General features: G+C 39.2%; 1 protein-coding gene across 4 annotated transcripts in view; it reads right to left on the minus strand.

Moving 5' to 3' along the window:
- Nucleotides 1–17,837, minus strand: part of ASXL2 (ASXL transcriptional regulator 2) — a 160,943-nt gene that overhangs the window by 15,353 nt on the left and 127,753 nt on the right. For all 4 annotated transcript variants that reach the window (XM_023229942.1, XM_023229943.1, XM_023229944.1 and 1 more), the window contains 4 exons: nt 11,040–11,203; nt 7,567–7,663; nt 5,006–5,111; nt 686–1,403 (listed from right to left, as the gene is read on the minus strand). In XM_023229942.1, coding sequence (XP_023085710.1) covers nt 686–1,403; nt 5,006–5,111; nt 7,567–7,663; nt 11,040–11,203 — 1,085 coding nt within the window. The remainder of the gene's footprint in view (nt 1–685; nt 1,404–5,005; nt 5,112–7,566; nt 7,664–11,039; nt 11,204–17,837) is intronic.

Genomic DNA, 17,837 nt, shown 5'->3' on the forward strand with positions numbered 1-17,837 from the left:
CTTTGATTATACCAATAGTCTCCTCATGCTTAGTCTCACATTTCTTATTTTGTCATATCAGACAATAATTTCCATGACGGTTATAAGATTTCCATAACTGTCTTAAACTCAATAATGGTGGTTATTGTTAATACTTCTGCTTATAAAGGGGCCACACTGTCTGGAGGCATGTATCACAGACTCCCTGTAAAGGAACTGAAGGAAACCCAAGATTCTTCCACCCTGGGATTGTGATCAACTCTTCTCTGCAATATCTGCGCAAATCCTGGCCCAAAAAATCTAAGAGGTCCTGAGGAGACAGTAGGATAGCTGGCTGTCAATGTTCTACAGAGGCTGAGAATTATAACTAACTTTTTGGAAGTCCATTTAAATTCTATTTGGTCTAACTCTAAGATTCTGAGATCAGTTGCCTCTGAGCTCGAGTAGTGAGAATGGGGCTGGTTTACATTAGATGCCCAGGTACCTTCCTTATGCAAACACCAGTAAAGACCTGTATGTAGTAGGACTGCAGTTCTAAATGCCTGTCTATCATTGTATTTGTGTAAGGCCATAGTTACACACTTACCAAATATATCCAACTGCTTCTGCATTAAGAACTACCACAAATTACTTGAAATTTAGTAGGTATGACCAAAAACATAGGGTTCACACCATCTCTCCTTTTCAATTCTCTCCATTCTCTTACCTTGAGAGGTGGTACTTTTCGCACCTGGACTCTGTCCCCTCTACTGAGAAAGGGCTGTGGTGAGACCTGAAATGGCTGCTGGTGCTGGCGATTCTCAGTGACACGTGGCCTCTTCTCCCAGCTCACAGGGGCCTCTTCTTGGGTAAGGGAAGACTTCCTCTTGAGGCTTTCTGGGCTCTGATCAACAAGAGTTGTTAGAGGTTCTTTCATAGTGGTCTCTTGTGGACCTGCTTCTGCTGTGGGCTTCGTTATTGGTTTTTCAACCCCAGGACTCTTGGGTTTGCTTGGTGATGTAACTAAAGATTCTTGGCTTTCACTTTTATTATAATTAGAAGCTGTGGTGAGATGATTCTTCCCAGATTCTTGTTCAGCAAAGGCGACTGGCTTCTGCTCCAAGAGATCCTCATCCTTTGGGCACTTGATGGGAAGAATGCTGCTAAACTCATGTGTGTTGAGAGCTGAGGAAAGCAGGGGCTCTGTAGATGTGGAGAAGTTCGGCTGCACTTCACCTTGGCTTTCACACTCTTCTCTTCTGCCTGGTGATGACATTTGCAATGCTTCTTCTTTACACTCTGACTGGGGGACTACTGGAACTATTCTGATAAGAGAGGCCTCTGACACAGGCATGGATTTTGGTTGTTCAGCTGGGGTTTTCTTTACTTTGGGATCGCTGGGAGAAGCTGTCAATTTCTTAGAATCTTCAAGGCTCAGGCCAGAACTAAAAAGGGGAAAAAAGAAATATTCTAGTTGAGAAATAGCCCATGTTGTTGAAAGCATTCATTAATAGAGATAATGGGGCTGGGCGTGGTGGCTCACGCCTGTAATCCCAGCACTTTGGGAGGCCGAGGCAAGTGGATCACGAGGTCAGGAGATTGAGACCCTCCTGGCTAACACGATGAAACCCCGTCTCTACTAAAAATTCAAAAAATCAGCCAGGCGTGGTGGCGGGCACCTGTAGTCCCAGCTACTCGGGAGGTTGAGGCAGGAGCATGGTGTGAACCCAGGAGGCGGAGGTTGCAGTGAGCTAAGATTGTGCCACTGCACTCCAGCCTGGGCGACAGAGAGAGACTCTGTCTCAAAAAAAAAAAAAAAAAAAAAAAACCTAGAGATAATGGAAGATGACAATGCCTAGGAAAACCCCTGAGACAGCAGGTATTCTTCATGTATTATCTTCACTATCATTAGCAGTGAAAGCTCTGGAGTCAGAGTGCCTGGATTCAAATTCTGGCTCTGATACCTACCATCCCTATGATATTAAGTAGATGACCAGCCTTCTTTACTTCAGTTTCTTCAACTGTTCACTAGGTTTAATTACTTCATAGTGTTGCTATGATAATTAAGTTAATCCATATAAAGTACTTACCTAATACATAATGAAAGCTCAGTAATGGTAGTTATTATTATTACTTCTGCTTATAAAGGGGCCACATTGTCTGGAGGCATGCATCATAAACTACCTATAAGGGAACTGAAGGAAGCCCAAGACTCTTCCACCCTGGGATTGTGATCTTTCTCTGCAGTATCTGTGCAAACCCTGGCCCAAAAAATCTAAGAGGACCTGAGGAGACAGCTGGCTATCAATGTTCTATAGAGGCTGAGAATTACAGCTGAGTTTTTGGAAAGCCCATTTAAATCCCACTTGGTTTAGCTCTAAAATTCTGAGATCGAGTGTCTCTAAGATATTCTGAGGGTACAGTTCCAATGAGATTCCCATAATGTGGCCTGGCTAAAAGCTACGCTAATCTGTAAAGGTCATTAGTAACTCTTCTTAATGTTTTAGAATATTGTACAACATGTAAAATTAATGAGCCATCTTTGGTGACTTTGAAGAGTCAGTACTGTGCTTCTGGGATGGAATGACTCGGGACAAAACTGGGCAATAATCAAAAACAGTCTTTCTATAAATGCTGACAGAAATTAACAGTTGACAATAGAAAGACCCATGAACTGTTGTAATGCTCTATCTGCTTAAGAAGGAGAGATGGGCCAGGCACAGTGACTCATGCCTATAATCCCAGCACTTTGGGAGGTGGGCAGATCGCTTGAACACAGGAGTTTCAGACCAGCCTGTGCAACAGGGCAAAACCCCACCTCTACAAAAAATACAGTAATTAGCTGGGTGTAGTGGCATGCACCTGTAGTCCCAGCTATCAGGAGGCTGAGGTGGAAGGACTGCCTAAGCCCAGGAGGTTAAGGCTACAGTAAACCATGATTGTACCACTGCACTCCAGCCTGGGGGACAGAGTGAGACCCTGGGAAGGCAGGAAGGCAGGAAGGAAGGCAGGAAGGAAGGCAGGCAGGAAGGAAGGAAGGAAGGAAGGAAGGAAGGAAGAGAGAGAGAGAGAGAGAAAGAAAGAGAGAGAGAGAAAGAAAGAAAGAAAGAAAGAAAGAGAGAGAGAGAGAAAGAAAGAAAGAAAGAGAGAGAGAGAGAGAGAGAGAAAGAGAGAGAGAAAGAAAGAAAGAAAGAGAGAAAAAAAAGGAGGGAATGAACAAGTATTTGTAGAATTACTGCTACCTGCAATAATAGTCTAAATGTACAAAACATCACTTCTATAGCTCAATGCTCATACCAAAAATGTAGAAAAATCAACTTATAGAACTCTTTTTTGAGACAGGGTCTCGCTTCGTCGCCCAGGCTGGAGTGTAATGGCGCAATCTTGGCCACTGCAACCTCCACCTCCCAGGTTTAAGCGATTCTCCCACCTGAGCCTGGGTCTACAGGCGCGCACCACTATACCCAGCTAATTTTTTGGTATTTTTTGTAGAGATGCATTTTGCCATGTTGCCCAAGTTGGTCTTGAATTACTGGGCTCAAGTGATCCACCCACCTCGGCCTCCCAAAGCACTGGGATAGAGGTGTGAGCCACCCCACCCGGCCACAGTTTATGGAACTCTTAATCTCAATAGGAATATTTCCTAAATGACTGTGAAGGAGATGGATAAATACTACTTGGAGACAAGGAAAAGGAGCACTTAGTTTTCAAGCTGTGGTTACAGGTCTCCTTAAGAGCTGCCACTGGTGTGCAGAAGGAAGGAAGGGAGACTAACAAGTAGGAGTCCAGGTGTTCAATCCTATTTCAAACAAAACATCTCCCTTACCATCTATTTAAATGTCCTATTACCATTTCATTGTTGGACCTTTTGTTGAGGGGCAAAAACTGATTTAGGCTACAGCCTCTTTTAAACAGAATTTATATCTTTATTCAGCTATGTACATCTCCCAGAGTGCCTTTTACAGAGGACAGGCTGTTTAATTACAGGTTGGTTCTAATAGTCCACATTAAAGAATTCCTAAGATTCCTTAGTGATTCTGGATAGCTACATTTTGGGATAATTAACTACTATAAAAAGTGGACAGAACCTCAGCATTCTGACCGGGAGTGGTGGCTCACACCTGTAATCCTAGCACTTTGGGAGGCTGAGGAGGGCAGATCACCTGAGGTCAGGAGTTCTAGACCAGCCTGGTCAACATGGTAAAACTCCAACTCCACTAAAAATACAAAATTTGCCAGGTGTAGTGGTACATGTCTGTAATCCCAGATACTGGGGAGGCTGAGGCAGGAGAACTGCTTGAACCCAGGAGGCGGAGGTTGCAGTGAGTCTGAGATTGCGCCACTGTACTCCAGCCTCGGCGACAAGAGTGAAACTCTGTCTCAAAAAAAAAAAAAAAAAACAAAAAATGAACTTCAGTATTCTTCTATCTTATAAAGTAACCAGAAGAAAAGCCAATCTTTTCAAAGAAAGGGACTCTTAATTCAAGGGTTTTTTTTTTTTAATGTATTTTTTTTTTTTTTGAGACAGAATTTTGTTCTTTTTGCCCAGGCTGGAGTGCAATGGCACAATCCTGGCTCATGGCAACCTCTGCCTCCCAGGTTCAAGTAATTCTCCACGCCCAACTAATTTTGTATTGTTTTAGTAGAGACGGGGTTTCACCATGTTGCTCAGGCTGGTCTCAAACTCCAGCCCTCAGGTGATCAGCCCGCCTCGGCCTCCCAAAGTGCTGGGATTATAGGCGTGAGCTACTGCGCCCGGCTAAAAAATTTATTTTTAAAGAAGCCATGTCACCTACAATGACAGTTTTAAGGGTAAAGGATTATGAATAATCTAATTCTGTGAATCCGTGATTCATAATAAGAAAAAATTTCTTCCTAAAGTAGAATCAGTGAGACAAAAAAAACAAAAACAAAAACAAAAACAAAAACAAAAAAAAAACAGAAGGAAACTGGGGCCTAGATCTTCTGTGAGGGTAATGAGATAAAGCACTACATGACATATATACAGGAATTAACATTTGGTTTATAGAACCTGTCTTAATATTACCTCTGCCCATAGTAGCTTTCAAAGAATTGTTCTTTCCATGGCTCCACTTTTTTCTCCTTCTCAATCTCTTGTCGAATTCTCACCTGCATCTCAGGTGTAAACTCACCTGCAATGTACCCAAAAAAGGATATTCAATAGAAAAATGCTATTTGCAACATGTAACTATTTATAAATCATGAAAGACTCATGCAGGAATCAGAATACTATCACATGAAAGTAACAGCAACTCCCCAAACCTCCTCACTGTGAAGGAGGACCTAAATGCCATTAGGTGAAATAAAAATATGTTTGCACACCACTCCATGTAGCTTTCAGTACTCAGCTGAGGCTGACACAGCCTTTTCTCTGGGCTTCCCTGTGGTACCTTCCTCACGCTCCAAACATCACATTCCATACAGATTTATGTCTTACATAGAACTTCCAATTTATTTTCCACTAAAAGAAAAAGTGATGTGCTTTCAATAAACTATGCCACTGGGCATTTTTACTATTTTAAAGTTCAGTTTCTCCAAGGCAACTTAATTTTAGGCTTTTTATGTCTAACTGCATAAAGAAAAGCTATGGTCCTACTTAAAAGCATTCGAGATTCCAGTAAAAAGGTAGGGAGTTATTCTGGAGTTGTCGGTTTTCTAATTGTTCCAGAAATTGTACCAGGCTAATGCTCTAGCAAGAAGATACTCAACATGCCAAAGACCCAGCTGCTCTGAATATGCCATTTATTTGCATATACTACCAACCACCTCAATCTTTCCCACTCCATCAGCAGAGAACAGTGAATGTGCTTGGTAGGCCATCTTCAAACTTGTGGCTCAGATAGGCTGCTCCCTTTTATACTCTAATACCCAGGACATCAAGGAATAAGAGGTAGAAATGGCAGAATTTGAAGTTTAAGACCTCCTGGGGGTGAGAAGAAGGAAAGGAAAAGTGTTAGAGGACCGTGGACATCACAGTCATGGGCAAAGGATTGGGAAAAGAGGGATTTGGCTGTCGGAATCCAACCCAGAACTCCTGCTGTTGAGTCTACTATGTATCTGAAAATGAGGAATAAAATGTACTGAACCCTGTTCACATATATGCAGTGTTCCAAGTTGCTGTTCATAAAATATGATCACATGACTATAGGTACAGCAGTCACTTGTTTGCATGTTTAAAAAAAAAGTTAACACTGATAATAATAATCGCAGTATCACTGCTGACAGTGCCTACTTGCAAAAAAGTGGGGACTGAGGAAGTAAATCCTTTACCAATTTATTGTTAGTTAAAGAAAGGTACCGGTAGAAATGGTATGTTTTAATCTTTCCAAAAAAAAATGGGGGTCTCTGCCCCAAAAAAATCTGTAGGAAAGAGAAAGGTCCAAAGTAATCAGAGCAAGAGATCCCTTCTACATAGAATTTCTTCTAAAAGAAGAGGATGGGAAAAGTCAGCAATTTCAAAAAACAATCTAGATTATATATTAGCTCTTCATTTAACTTAATTGTTAGGGAGCTGACAGAAAATAAACAACGAATAGCATTCCTAATGCGTTCCTTACAAATGTATATATTTTAAAGTCTCTCACACTTGTTTAAGGCTATTCTTTGGTATACGACTTTTCAAGTGCTATTTTTTATTCCATGTATACTGAAAACAGATATAATAAAAATAATTCAGCCAGTGGTTTTACTTACGTCTGCGTATTAGAATCGTTTGGGAAAACTTTGAAACAAACCAACAAACAAAACCAATAAAGCTCTGACACTAACCCAGAGCAATAAAAACAAAATCATTGACAGTGGCGTCTGCACATCAGTATTTTTAAAAATACCACAGGTGTTTTTCAGCTGTAGAGGTGAAGAATTGCTAGTACTGACAGATACTACATGCAGTGCCCACACACAATCAGTCATTAGAAGCATGGCACATATGGCAGACCAGTGATCATAGTCAGTAATTTTTGGTCATGATCCATACTTACTACAATGTTCTGACTGCCAATTAACTGTCCATTTGAAAAGGCTGAATTTTATATTATATGAAATATAAAATATATATATGAAATATATGATATATAAGATTATATGAAATATAATATATGAAATATACCTTAATGAAGTGATCTTTTAAAAAGCTCTCACTGATTGCTTTTACTGTTAGCTTTATTGAAGCTAGGCAGTAATAAACAGGTTATCTCACTGCTTACCAAACTGGGATGCAGAGCACCATAAAGTGACTAATTCTCCACTCTTATTAGGGAGCCTAATAAAATTTCAATTCCTAGGCATTAATGTAGAATTGCTGAATCAGAATCTTTAGGAGCAGGGCACAAAAATCTGTATTTTTTAATTTCTTGGAAGCTTTATATCATTAAAGAAACATATTGCTGGACTCCATATGGTGTTAACCTGGTAACATAAGCACTAGATAAAAGTCTAACCACATGTTTCACACAGGATAGTTGATTCTATCCTATCGTAACATCCTGCTGTCCTTTACCTTCCAAAACTGCTTAAATTACCTGATGAGGAAGAGAGGTGTTCTGGGTGCACACACCACCTGGGAGACATATTAGGTAGAGCACTTACCTTCTGAGAGTCTTTCCTTCCAGCCTTGGGCTGCTGAAGTGAAGAATTCATTGTTAAGGGCTGAGCCATTTAACTTCATTAAACCATCTGGACCAACCTGGGTCAAAGAATAAGCCAAGGAAAGCTTACAAAGAAAGTGAAAAGTATCATGTGGTATTTGACTTTCCTTTCATTTTAGAAAAGAATGTATATATATTTAATTTTATAGAAATAAGAATATCTCATCCTATGTGCTTATTCAGGACAACTCTGTTATTTAATGTAATATCACTTTGTTCTAAAACATTACTTTCCTATTCACCTCTCCTCACTCCTCTCTCCATTCACACCCATTCCCTAATAATTAAAAATCTACTCACAGAACCACACATAAAGTGCTGGAACAACTGGCTATCCAACCAGTAGAAAATAAAGCTGAATCCCAGATTCAAATAATGTAAAAAAAAAAAAAAAAGGATGGATTAAAAATCTAAATGTAAATTTTAAGTCAAAAACAGTTTTTTGAAGAAAATTAAGAAAACGATTTGGACATCCTCGAGACTGAGGAACTCTTCTTAACCCAACTTTACTTTCCAAACCCATGTGGGTCAACATCATTTCCCCCGGCTCTACAGCAGAAATTGGTAAACTTTCTGTAAAGAGCTAGACCACAAATACTTTAACTGTGCAGGCCATATGGCTTGATTTCAGCTACTCAACTCTGCCACGGTAGCACAAAAGTAGTTATGGACAATATGAAAACTAATAGGAGTGGTTTTAAGCCAATAAAACTTCATTAATCAGGCAGTCAGCTGGAAATTGCCTAGTGGGCTGTAGTTTGCTGACTGCTGATTCATACTCCAGAGAACTGGTACAAGGGTAATGGTGTTCCTATAAAAGCAGTTTATCCAGTCTCTACTTGAGTATTACAGTGATAAGCAAGTTACTCCACTACAAGACAATATATTCTGCAGTTTAATCCTCCAACTGTGAAAAAGTTATTTTAACCCCAAATCTGCTTTCTGTATAACAAAAGTTTACCTCTTCCATATCATGGGCCTTCAAATATATTGAAAGAGAGGTGTTTTGATCCAAACCTATGTTTTTCTCTGGTCTAAATATTTTTCTACTGCTCATTGCTGGATACTCCACACAGTGAAGTACGGCTTCAAACTTTTCATTCTTTAAACACGCTAAATTTCATCTGATAGTAGTTTGTATTTCACTTAATCGAAATTCCATATTCTCTACACATAGGGACAATGTTACTCAGATTACTATAGGCTCCAATCATGTTAACAAATGAAAAACTAGCCAAGTAACCTCCTAATAAGAATACCCGGGCTGGGCGTGGTGGCTCACGTCTGTAATCCCAGCACTCTGGGAGGCCGAGGCAGGCGGATCACGAGGTCAGGAGATCGAGACCATCCTGGCTAACACGGTGAAACCCCGTCTCTACTAAAAATACAAACAAACAAACAAACAAACAAAAAAAACTAGCCGGGTGTGGTGGCACACGCCTGTAATCCCAGCCACTCAGGAGGCTGAGGCAGGAGAACTGCTTGAATCCGGGAGGCGGAGGTTGCTGTGAGCCGAGATCAAGCCAATGCACTCCAGCCTGGGGGACAGAGCGAGACTCTGTCTCAAAAAAAAAAAAAAAAACACAAAAAGATGAGAGCAATCTCCAAGAGGTTCTCTTAAAACTGCTGAAACTTCAGTCTCCTAACTTGTTCTAACCAAGAACTGGCATCCTCAAGCTATAATTTTTACAAGAGTTATGGTAGGGAGACCAGTCACCAAGAAGAACCGGGTTCACTTCTTTGCCCCCACCTCTATAAGAATACCTCATTTATTTGGGCTCTCTGGACAATGGACTCTGAACTCCTTTGACATGTTCTGATTCATAACACTATGAAATTGTTATCAATGATGTCTAGTAGAAAGATGATTTTCAGAATTAGAAAGATTTAGTTTTAACTCAATAAGTCAATTAGCTAATAATGAATTCTGTAGCTTACTTATTCTGTTATCCTCTTACTATGAACAAGAGTGTAACTAGTTCTTTTACTGTGTAAACTAAGGAAAACATCTTCCTCTCATCATTTTAATAAACATTCTTAAAAGTTGGAGGTTAGGGAGACCTATCACATTACTTGGAACACAGTTGAGATTTTTTTAAATCTCACAAGTGAAGAAAGCTTAAAAAATCATAATTCTTCTATATTCCTTTTCCAGAGGGAGGAAACAGAAGATCAGAAGAGGGAGTGACTTGGTACACTGTTTTCCTTGATGAAAGCCAAAGTCTCAGACCTTTACTTTATTTCTGACCAAGGTAAATCACTAAAGTTCTCTGGTCCCTGCCTTGACGCTTGCCAGACGTTTGGCATTTCTTTTTGCTACTTTTTTTTAAAGTATAACTTGTATTGGGTTTTAAGTTCTCTATTATGGAAGTAATAAATGTTTCTCTTAGACAAATGTAAAAAAAGAATGCAAACTGCGAACATTCTCAAGTCCACCACTGTTCATACCATGTTGCATTGTCTTTCCAGCTGTATTTATTTATCTGGACCTATGTTTTTGGCTTATTCCTGACATTTCCCAGTCCACTGAGGCACTGGCCCACATCCTGTTGATACTGGACCAAGACAACTCTTTCTCCTGAAGTTTACGTTTTTTTTTTTTTTTTTTCTTGAGATGGAGTTTCACTCTGTCACTCAGGCTGGTGTCCAGTGGCACCATCTTGGCTCACTGCAATCTCTGCCTCCCAGGTTCAAGTGATTCTCCTGCCTCCACCTCCCGAGTAGCTGGGATTACAGGCACCTGCCACCACACTCGGCTAATTTTTTTTTTGAGATGGAGTCTGGCTCTGTCGCCCAGGCTGGAGTGCAGTGGCCGGATCTCAGCTCACTGCAAGCTCCGCCTCCCAGGTTCATGCCATTCTCCTGCCTCAGCCTCCCGAGTAGCTGGGACTACAGGCACCCGCCACCTCGCCCGGCTAGTTTTTTGTATTTTTTAGTAGAGACGGGGTTTCACCGTGTTAGCCAGGATGGTCTCGATCTCCTGACCTCGTGATCCACCCGTCTCAGCCTCCCAAAGTGCTGGAATTACAGGCTTGAGCCACCGCACCCGGCCTAATTTTTGCATTTTTAGTAGAGACGGGGTTTTGCCCTGTTGGCCAGGCTGGTCTTGAACTCCGGACCTCAGGTGATCCGCCCTCCTTGGCTGCCCAAAGTGCTGGGACTACAGGTGTGAGCCACCATGACCGGCCTCCTCCTGAGCTTCATTCTATGGATGCCTAAATCCTAATACAGTCAAAATAATTCTGTAATCTTGAAATTCTGGCAGGAGAATTTTTCTTTTTTTCCTAAGCCTTAAAAAGCTCGCCTATTAAGAAACTTATGTAAAAATATTCTTACTTCTCAGTACCATTAATACCACTTTACAAGTATATATAAACAGCTATTTTTAAAATCTTAAGGAGTTCAATGACGCACCTGTCGATCTACCTCTGGGAGTAGTAGAAGCAGTCGCTGTTGGCAATCTCCAGGAAGGACTGAAAATGTGTGCTTGTTGATCAGTGCTCGTAGATTTGTATTAACCAGAATGGAGTCCGGTGTCTCAACGTCAATGTCGGCACATTTAGTTCTTTTCATTTGTCCTACAAAAACGGAAAAGGATTGTTTGGGCCTCCTTCACAAGCCCTGTTTCTATATAAACTGTAGCTTTCTGTGCAGTATAAAAAATCCACAATTGGCCGGGTGCGGTGGCTCACGCCTGTAATCCCAGCACTTTGGGAGGCCGAAGCGGGCGGATCACAAGGTCAGGAGATCGAGACCACGGTGAAACCCCGTCTCTACTAAAAATACAAAAAAAAGTAGCCGGGTGCGGTGGCAGGCGCCTGTAGTCCCAGCTACTCAGGAGGCTGAGGCAGGAGAATGGCGTGAACCCGGGAAGCGGAGCTTGCAGTGAGCCGAGATCGCGCCACTGTACTCAAGCCTGGGTGACAGAGCAAGACTCCGTCTCAAAAAAAAAAAAAAAAACCCCACAATTGTAAGCATTTAAATATCACACTGTGAAGAAGGTAACACTTAAGATCTTAGGATTTTCTTCTAAGACTAACAAAACAAGTATTGTTCATTTATAGAGGATAAAAGAATACAATGTGTCTATCGTCTCTGCATAAATAGAACAAAGTCTGTAAAAATGGGTCTTCTACCATACTAAAACTGCATTTTATGTTTGACACTAGATTATTTCCCCCAAAAAACTGAGAAAGTTTATGATAAATGATAGGAAGAATGTCTAAGAAAGAAAATCCAAATCTACAAATCATACTGACATCCTTTGCCTCTTTTCATGACTCTTTTTTTCACTGATTTTAATTTGCATTGGCTAAAAATGTTATGATTTAATAGCTTAGCAGTTTTAGGAAATCTGTCCACAACCAGAAGGTTACAATCTTTCAAAAAACTGAGTACACAAAGGATTAAAATGTAAATAAAAATTTATATATATATACAAAAGACCAACTTGGAAAAAATATTTGGAAGCCATGACAAAAGGCTGCTATTCTTCATATGAAAATAACAATTACAGCTGGGCGCGGTGGCTCAAGCCTGTAATCCCAGCACTTTGGGAGGCCGAGACGGGTGGATCACGAGGTCAGGAGATCGAGACCATCCTGGCTAACACGGTGAAACCCCGTCTCTACTAAAAAAAAATACAAAAAACTAGCCGGACAAGGTGGCAGGGGCCTGTAGTCCCAGCTACTCGGGAGGCTGAGGCAGGAGAATGGCGTGAACCCGGGAGGCGGAGCTTGCAGTGAGCTGAGATTCGGCCACTGCACTCCAGCCTGGGAGACACAGCAAGACTCTGTCTCAGAAAAAAAAAAAAAAAAAGAAAATAGCAATTACAAATCAATAAGAAAAAGACAAATACCACCAAGAGAAAAATGAGCAAAGGAAATTAAAAGGTAATTCAGTCCACTAACCTTAAGTAGATGCTAAGATATTAATTTTTTTAAAACGCAAATTAAACCAATGAACATAAAATATTATTTGTCTATGAAATGGCAAAATGTTGCAATATGGTAATGGGAATATGCAGGTGAAAAAAGCAAAAAGCACTTTCAAGTACTGCTGATGGGGCTGAATCAGCATAATCTTATAAAATAAAATCTACCAATATCTAGCAAAATGTTAATCTACATAATACTCTGGGACCCATACAATCATACACCCTCTGCCTCCTGGGGGGGAGCACAAACAAAAGAAAGGATTTCCCCCAGATTAATCCCACTGGATTCCTACAAATTAAAATCTAGCATTACTATTTCAGAAGGATTACCCAAAAAAATGAGAAGTTATGACACTACAAGAGAGAATCATTAGAAACTAGAAATAACAGATGGAGACCTAGAACTACTGAAGCTATCAGATATATAGAATACAGAATTGCTATGTACAAAATGTTTAAGGAAATAAAGAATGTAATTACAAAAATAAGGACAAAACAATTAAGAATACATAGACTTTAAAAAATGGGACATCTAGAAATGTAGAATAAAAATTGATGAAATTGATTAAACAGTAGTTTCACAATATTAAAGAGGGTCTACACTATATAGCCAAACAATTTACCCTCAATTTACCCAATTTATACTCTCAGAATGTAAGAGAAGATAAAATATTTTTAGAGGTTTAGTAAAAACATAAATGACAGATTGAGAAGGTCTAACAAATACCTGACTGAAGATCAAGAATGAGAAAATGAAGAGAATGGAAAAAAGGCAATATTCCAAGAACTGACAGTTGTATGTTTACAGCAACTGATGAAAACCACAAACCTAAAGCTCTAGAAGTGGAACATATTCCAAAGAGGATAGAAAGAAATCCATGCAGAGACCCAGCATAGTAAAAGTGTTTATCAAAGACAAAGAGAATAGCTTGAAAGCATCCACGAGGATGGGAACAATCACATAAAAAGGAATGAAAGAACAGCAGTAAACTTCTTAACACAATGGAATTTAGAATAAGGTAAACAAAATCTGTAAAATGCTGACAGAAAATAATCACTAACCTACAAATGCATGTCCACCAAACTATCCTTCGAAAATGAACATGAAAGAAGGACATTTATAAACCAAAACTGAAGGCATTCACTACTCAGAAACCTGACACAAATACAGTTCTTATTGTACTTCAGGAAAGAAAATCATTGCAGAATGGGTTGAAATACAATAGAGAAAGGTAAACATGTAGATAAATACATGTACACATTGTTTATATAAAATAATAGTATTCTAGTGTCTGATGTGTGAGGTTAAAAACAAAATACAAAAAAAAGACAATTAATATTTATTTAAGTCCAGATATAAAAGGTAAGCGCTGAACTGTTGTATTTCCACTGTTCTGGAGGAAAATCAAGATGGTTACTTTTAAGAATTAAAGACATATCACATTTAACTAAAAAATATTTAGAACTATGATATATCAATTTTTTTAAATGTGTGGTACCATTTAAGGAATCACTAACCACTAAAAGAGAAATCGAGTGCATACCAAACTCAGTAAAGAGAAGAAAAAGGCTACAAGAGAATCAATATGAATATAACACAAAAAGAAAAAACCAAAAAAAAAAAAAAAAAATTAGTAAAGCCAAAAAACCTTTTCAGAAATTTAAAAGAAGAGTAAGAAAGAGACTGGGAGCGGTGGCCCATGCCTGTAATCCTAGCACTTTGGGAGGCTAAAGAAAGCGAATCACTTGAGGGCAGGAGCTCAAGACCAGCCTAGCCAACATGGTGAAACTCCATTTCTACTAAAAGTAAAAAATTAGCTGGGTGTGGTGGTGGGTGCCTGTAATCCCAGCTACTCAGGAGGCTGAGACAGGAGAATCACTTGAACCTGGGAGGCAGAGGTTGCAGTGACCTGAGATCGCGCCACTGCACTCCAGCCTGGGTGACAGAGCGCGACTCTTTCTCAAAAAAAAAAAAAAAAAAAAAAAGGAAACAAGAAACATAGCATAGCAATAGGATAAAAAACTAAGACTGTACAAACAAGTCCAAATATTAACAAATACAGTAAATGTAAATAAAATAAATAAAACTCATCAAATGAGAGCTTGTCACTGGGTTGAAACCAAAACAAAGAAATTTCAGCTAGTTATAAGCTATTTAGAGAGAGATTATGTAAAGCACAAGGACACAGAAAAGAAGTCACATACAAGGCAAAAACAAACCATGCATTTATTAACATCGAATGAAAGATTCTTTTAGTAAAAAGACTTATTGATGATTGATAAGGTAAATAAACATTCAATCCATCAGAAAGATTTTAAACATGAAAACATCCAATATAAAGTAACTTCAAAACATGAGAAATAAAAACTGAAAGAACAGGGAAAACTGGACAAACCCACTATTTGGATAGGCAATTTCAACACATCTCTCTCAATTATTAATAAATCAAGCAAACCAAAAGCAGCTATCACTCACTTAAAAAGCTGATTTCAGGCCAGGCGCAGTGGTTCATGCCTGTAATCCCAGCCCAGCACTTTGGGAGGCTGAGGTGGGTGGTATCACGAAGTCTGGAGTTCGAGACCAGCCTGACCAACATGGTGAAACCCTATCTCTATTAAAAATGCAAAAATTAGCCAGGAGTGGTGACATGCGCCTATACTCCCAGCTACTCAGGAGGCTGAGGCAGGAGAACTGCTGGAACCTGGGAGGTGGAGGTTGCTCCAGATTATGCCACTGCACTCCAGCCTGGGTGACTGAGCAAGACTCCATGTCAAAAAAAAAAAAAAAGCTGATTTCAGATTAACAAGTTTGCTCTAACAAACACAGAATTCTGTGTTGAACGACTAGAGTATACCTACAAAATTCAGTATCATTAGGTCAAAAAAAGGAGGTCTCAGTAAATTTTGAGTAATAGTAGTGCGGTAACAGCAACAACAGCAGCAGCAAACTTACACAGGGCTTCCTAAGTGCCAGACACTGTTCTAAGCATTTACATATATTCACTCATTTATTTGTCATACAACCCTATGAAGTAGGTAACTATTACCACCCCATTTCACAGATGAAGAAAGTGAGACCCAGATATAACTTGCTCAAATCACATTATTAAGTTAGTGTAGGAATTTAAACTCAGGCAATTTGATTTTAAAGTCTTTTGTTCATCAATATACCACACAGGCATAAGCATCACACAGCCCATGCATGATATCTGACCAGAGGCTTCATAACAAAAAGATAAACAAAAATCCCTATATATTTGGAAATTAACAACAACAAACCAAAAAAACTTCAAAATAACTCCTGGGCCAAAGAACAAATTACAATAAAATTTTAAATCTTTTCAAAGTGAATAATAAAAAAACAGGGTCTAAGAGGTAAATGTTATCTATAAATTCAAATAGTACCTAAAGATACAAAATAAAAACAAAGGTTTCTACATTCAAACCCAACCTTCCTGCCAGAAATGACATTTTAAATTGGATGACACGAAATCACAATGTACATGTTAATCATACTTGGTTTTTAATCTCACTAAATATCTTGAACATTTTTCAAATTATCACCTACAAATTAATCTTTCTTTTACAAAAAGCTGCATCATATTCCAACATATACACCAGGGGTGTCCATTTTTCTGGCTTCCCTGCGCCACACTGGAAGAAGAATTGTCGTGGGCCACACATAAAATACACTAACACTAACTAATGAGCTGTAACAAAAAGGTAAATAAATAAAAATCACCAGAAAAAATCTCATAATGTTTTAAGAAAGTTTATGAATTTGTGTTGAGCAGCATTCAAAGCCACCCTGGGCCACATGCAGCCTGTGGCGGGTTGGGCAAACTTGCTATACACCATGATTAATTTAAATGGAATACCACTGATGATAAAGGTAGGTGGCTACCAGTTTTTGTTTAATATAAACAAAGTTGCAATGTCTCTATCAACTTTTGAAAAGCAACAGCTTTGTTTGCTTTTCCCATATAATTAATGGAACTGGACTGTCAACCTTTCTTGAATAATTTTTACTATTTATGCATTCATTGTATCTGCACATCACAGTCAAACTTCAGTTAAAATGTTGACTTCTTAAAAGACTGGCAAGTAGTTGTGAATTATTTTCTACTACTGATTGAATTGTGTACCCTGAAGATATTTTTTTGCTTCAAAGTGGTCAGTTTAAGTCCTCTAATTTTAGTAAAGATAACTTACTCTAGTTTTTCCAATTTAGGTTGCCGTAATCTATTATATTATACTTGAAATCTGAGGTATGTTTATTCTTCTGACTGAATCTGGGATGTAAAAATATATATTATCAATTTTACTGAAGTTAATAAAAATGATACCAATGTCATGTAGAAAGTATTTTATATAAATTAGCTAATTTAGTTTTATCATTTATGTTTTACACAACTTCTTCCACATGTTTTGGAAATAGTCATTGTGTGGCCGGGTGCGGTGGCTCATGCCTGTAATCCCAGCACTTTGGGAGGCCGAGGCTGGCGGATCACGAGGTCAGGAGATCAAGAGCATCCTGGCTAACATAGTGAAACTCCGTCTGCACTGAAAATACAAAAAAATTAGCCGAGCGTGGTGGCGGGTGCTACCTGGGAGGCTGAGGCAGGAGAATGGCATGAACACGGGAGGCGGAGCTTGCAGTGAGCCGAGATTGGGCCACTGCGCTCCAGCCTGGGCAACAGAGTGAGACTCCATCTCAGAAAAAAGAAAATAGTCATTGTGGCTATGTTACAAAAATTTCCACACTATTTCCCTTAATGCTCATTTGCTTGAAAGAAGATGGACTTTTGCTTACTTCTCAGCCATCAGGTCAAACTTAAATAAATGGAAATGGTGCTTTCTTTTTTTATGGTCAATTTTTCCTTTCTATGAAAGTTAAAAATTCCTGGTCCATAATTTCTCAATTTTGTACCTCTACATTTCTTTTGCAATTTACTAAAATTTCAATTTTAACTGATTTTAAGTAGAATATGGGCTCCATGAGGAAGAAATACTGTTCTGTTCATCATCATAGCCCTAGGACTCTAAATCTGTGTTTGGCTTATTAGCATTCCTTCTATAGATATTTGTTTAATAAATATTTTTATTCTTAGCAGTGAAACTAAGGATCAAAGGGCACATTTGGTTTAAACATGTGATATACTACATTAAGAAAAATGTAGGCCGGGCGCGGTGGCTCAAGCCTGTAATCCCAGCACTTTGGGAGGCCGAGACGGGTGGATCACGAGGTCAGGAGATCAAGACCATCCTGGCTAACA

Source organism: Piliocolobus tephrosceles, chromosome 15 (assembly GCF_002776525.5).
Source record: "Piliocolobus tephrosceles isolate RC106 chromosome 15, ASM277652v3, whole genome shotgun sequence".
NCBI classification, from domain to species: domain Eukaryota; kingdom Metazoa; phylum Chordata; class Mammalia; order Primates; family Cercopithecidae; genus Piliocolobus; species Piliocolobus tephrosceles.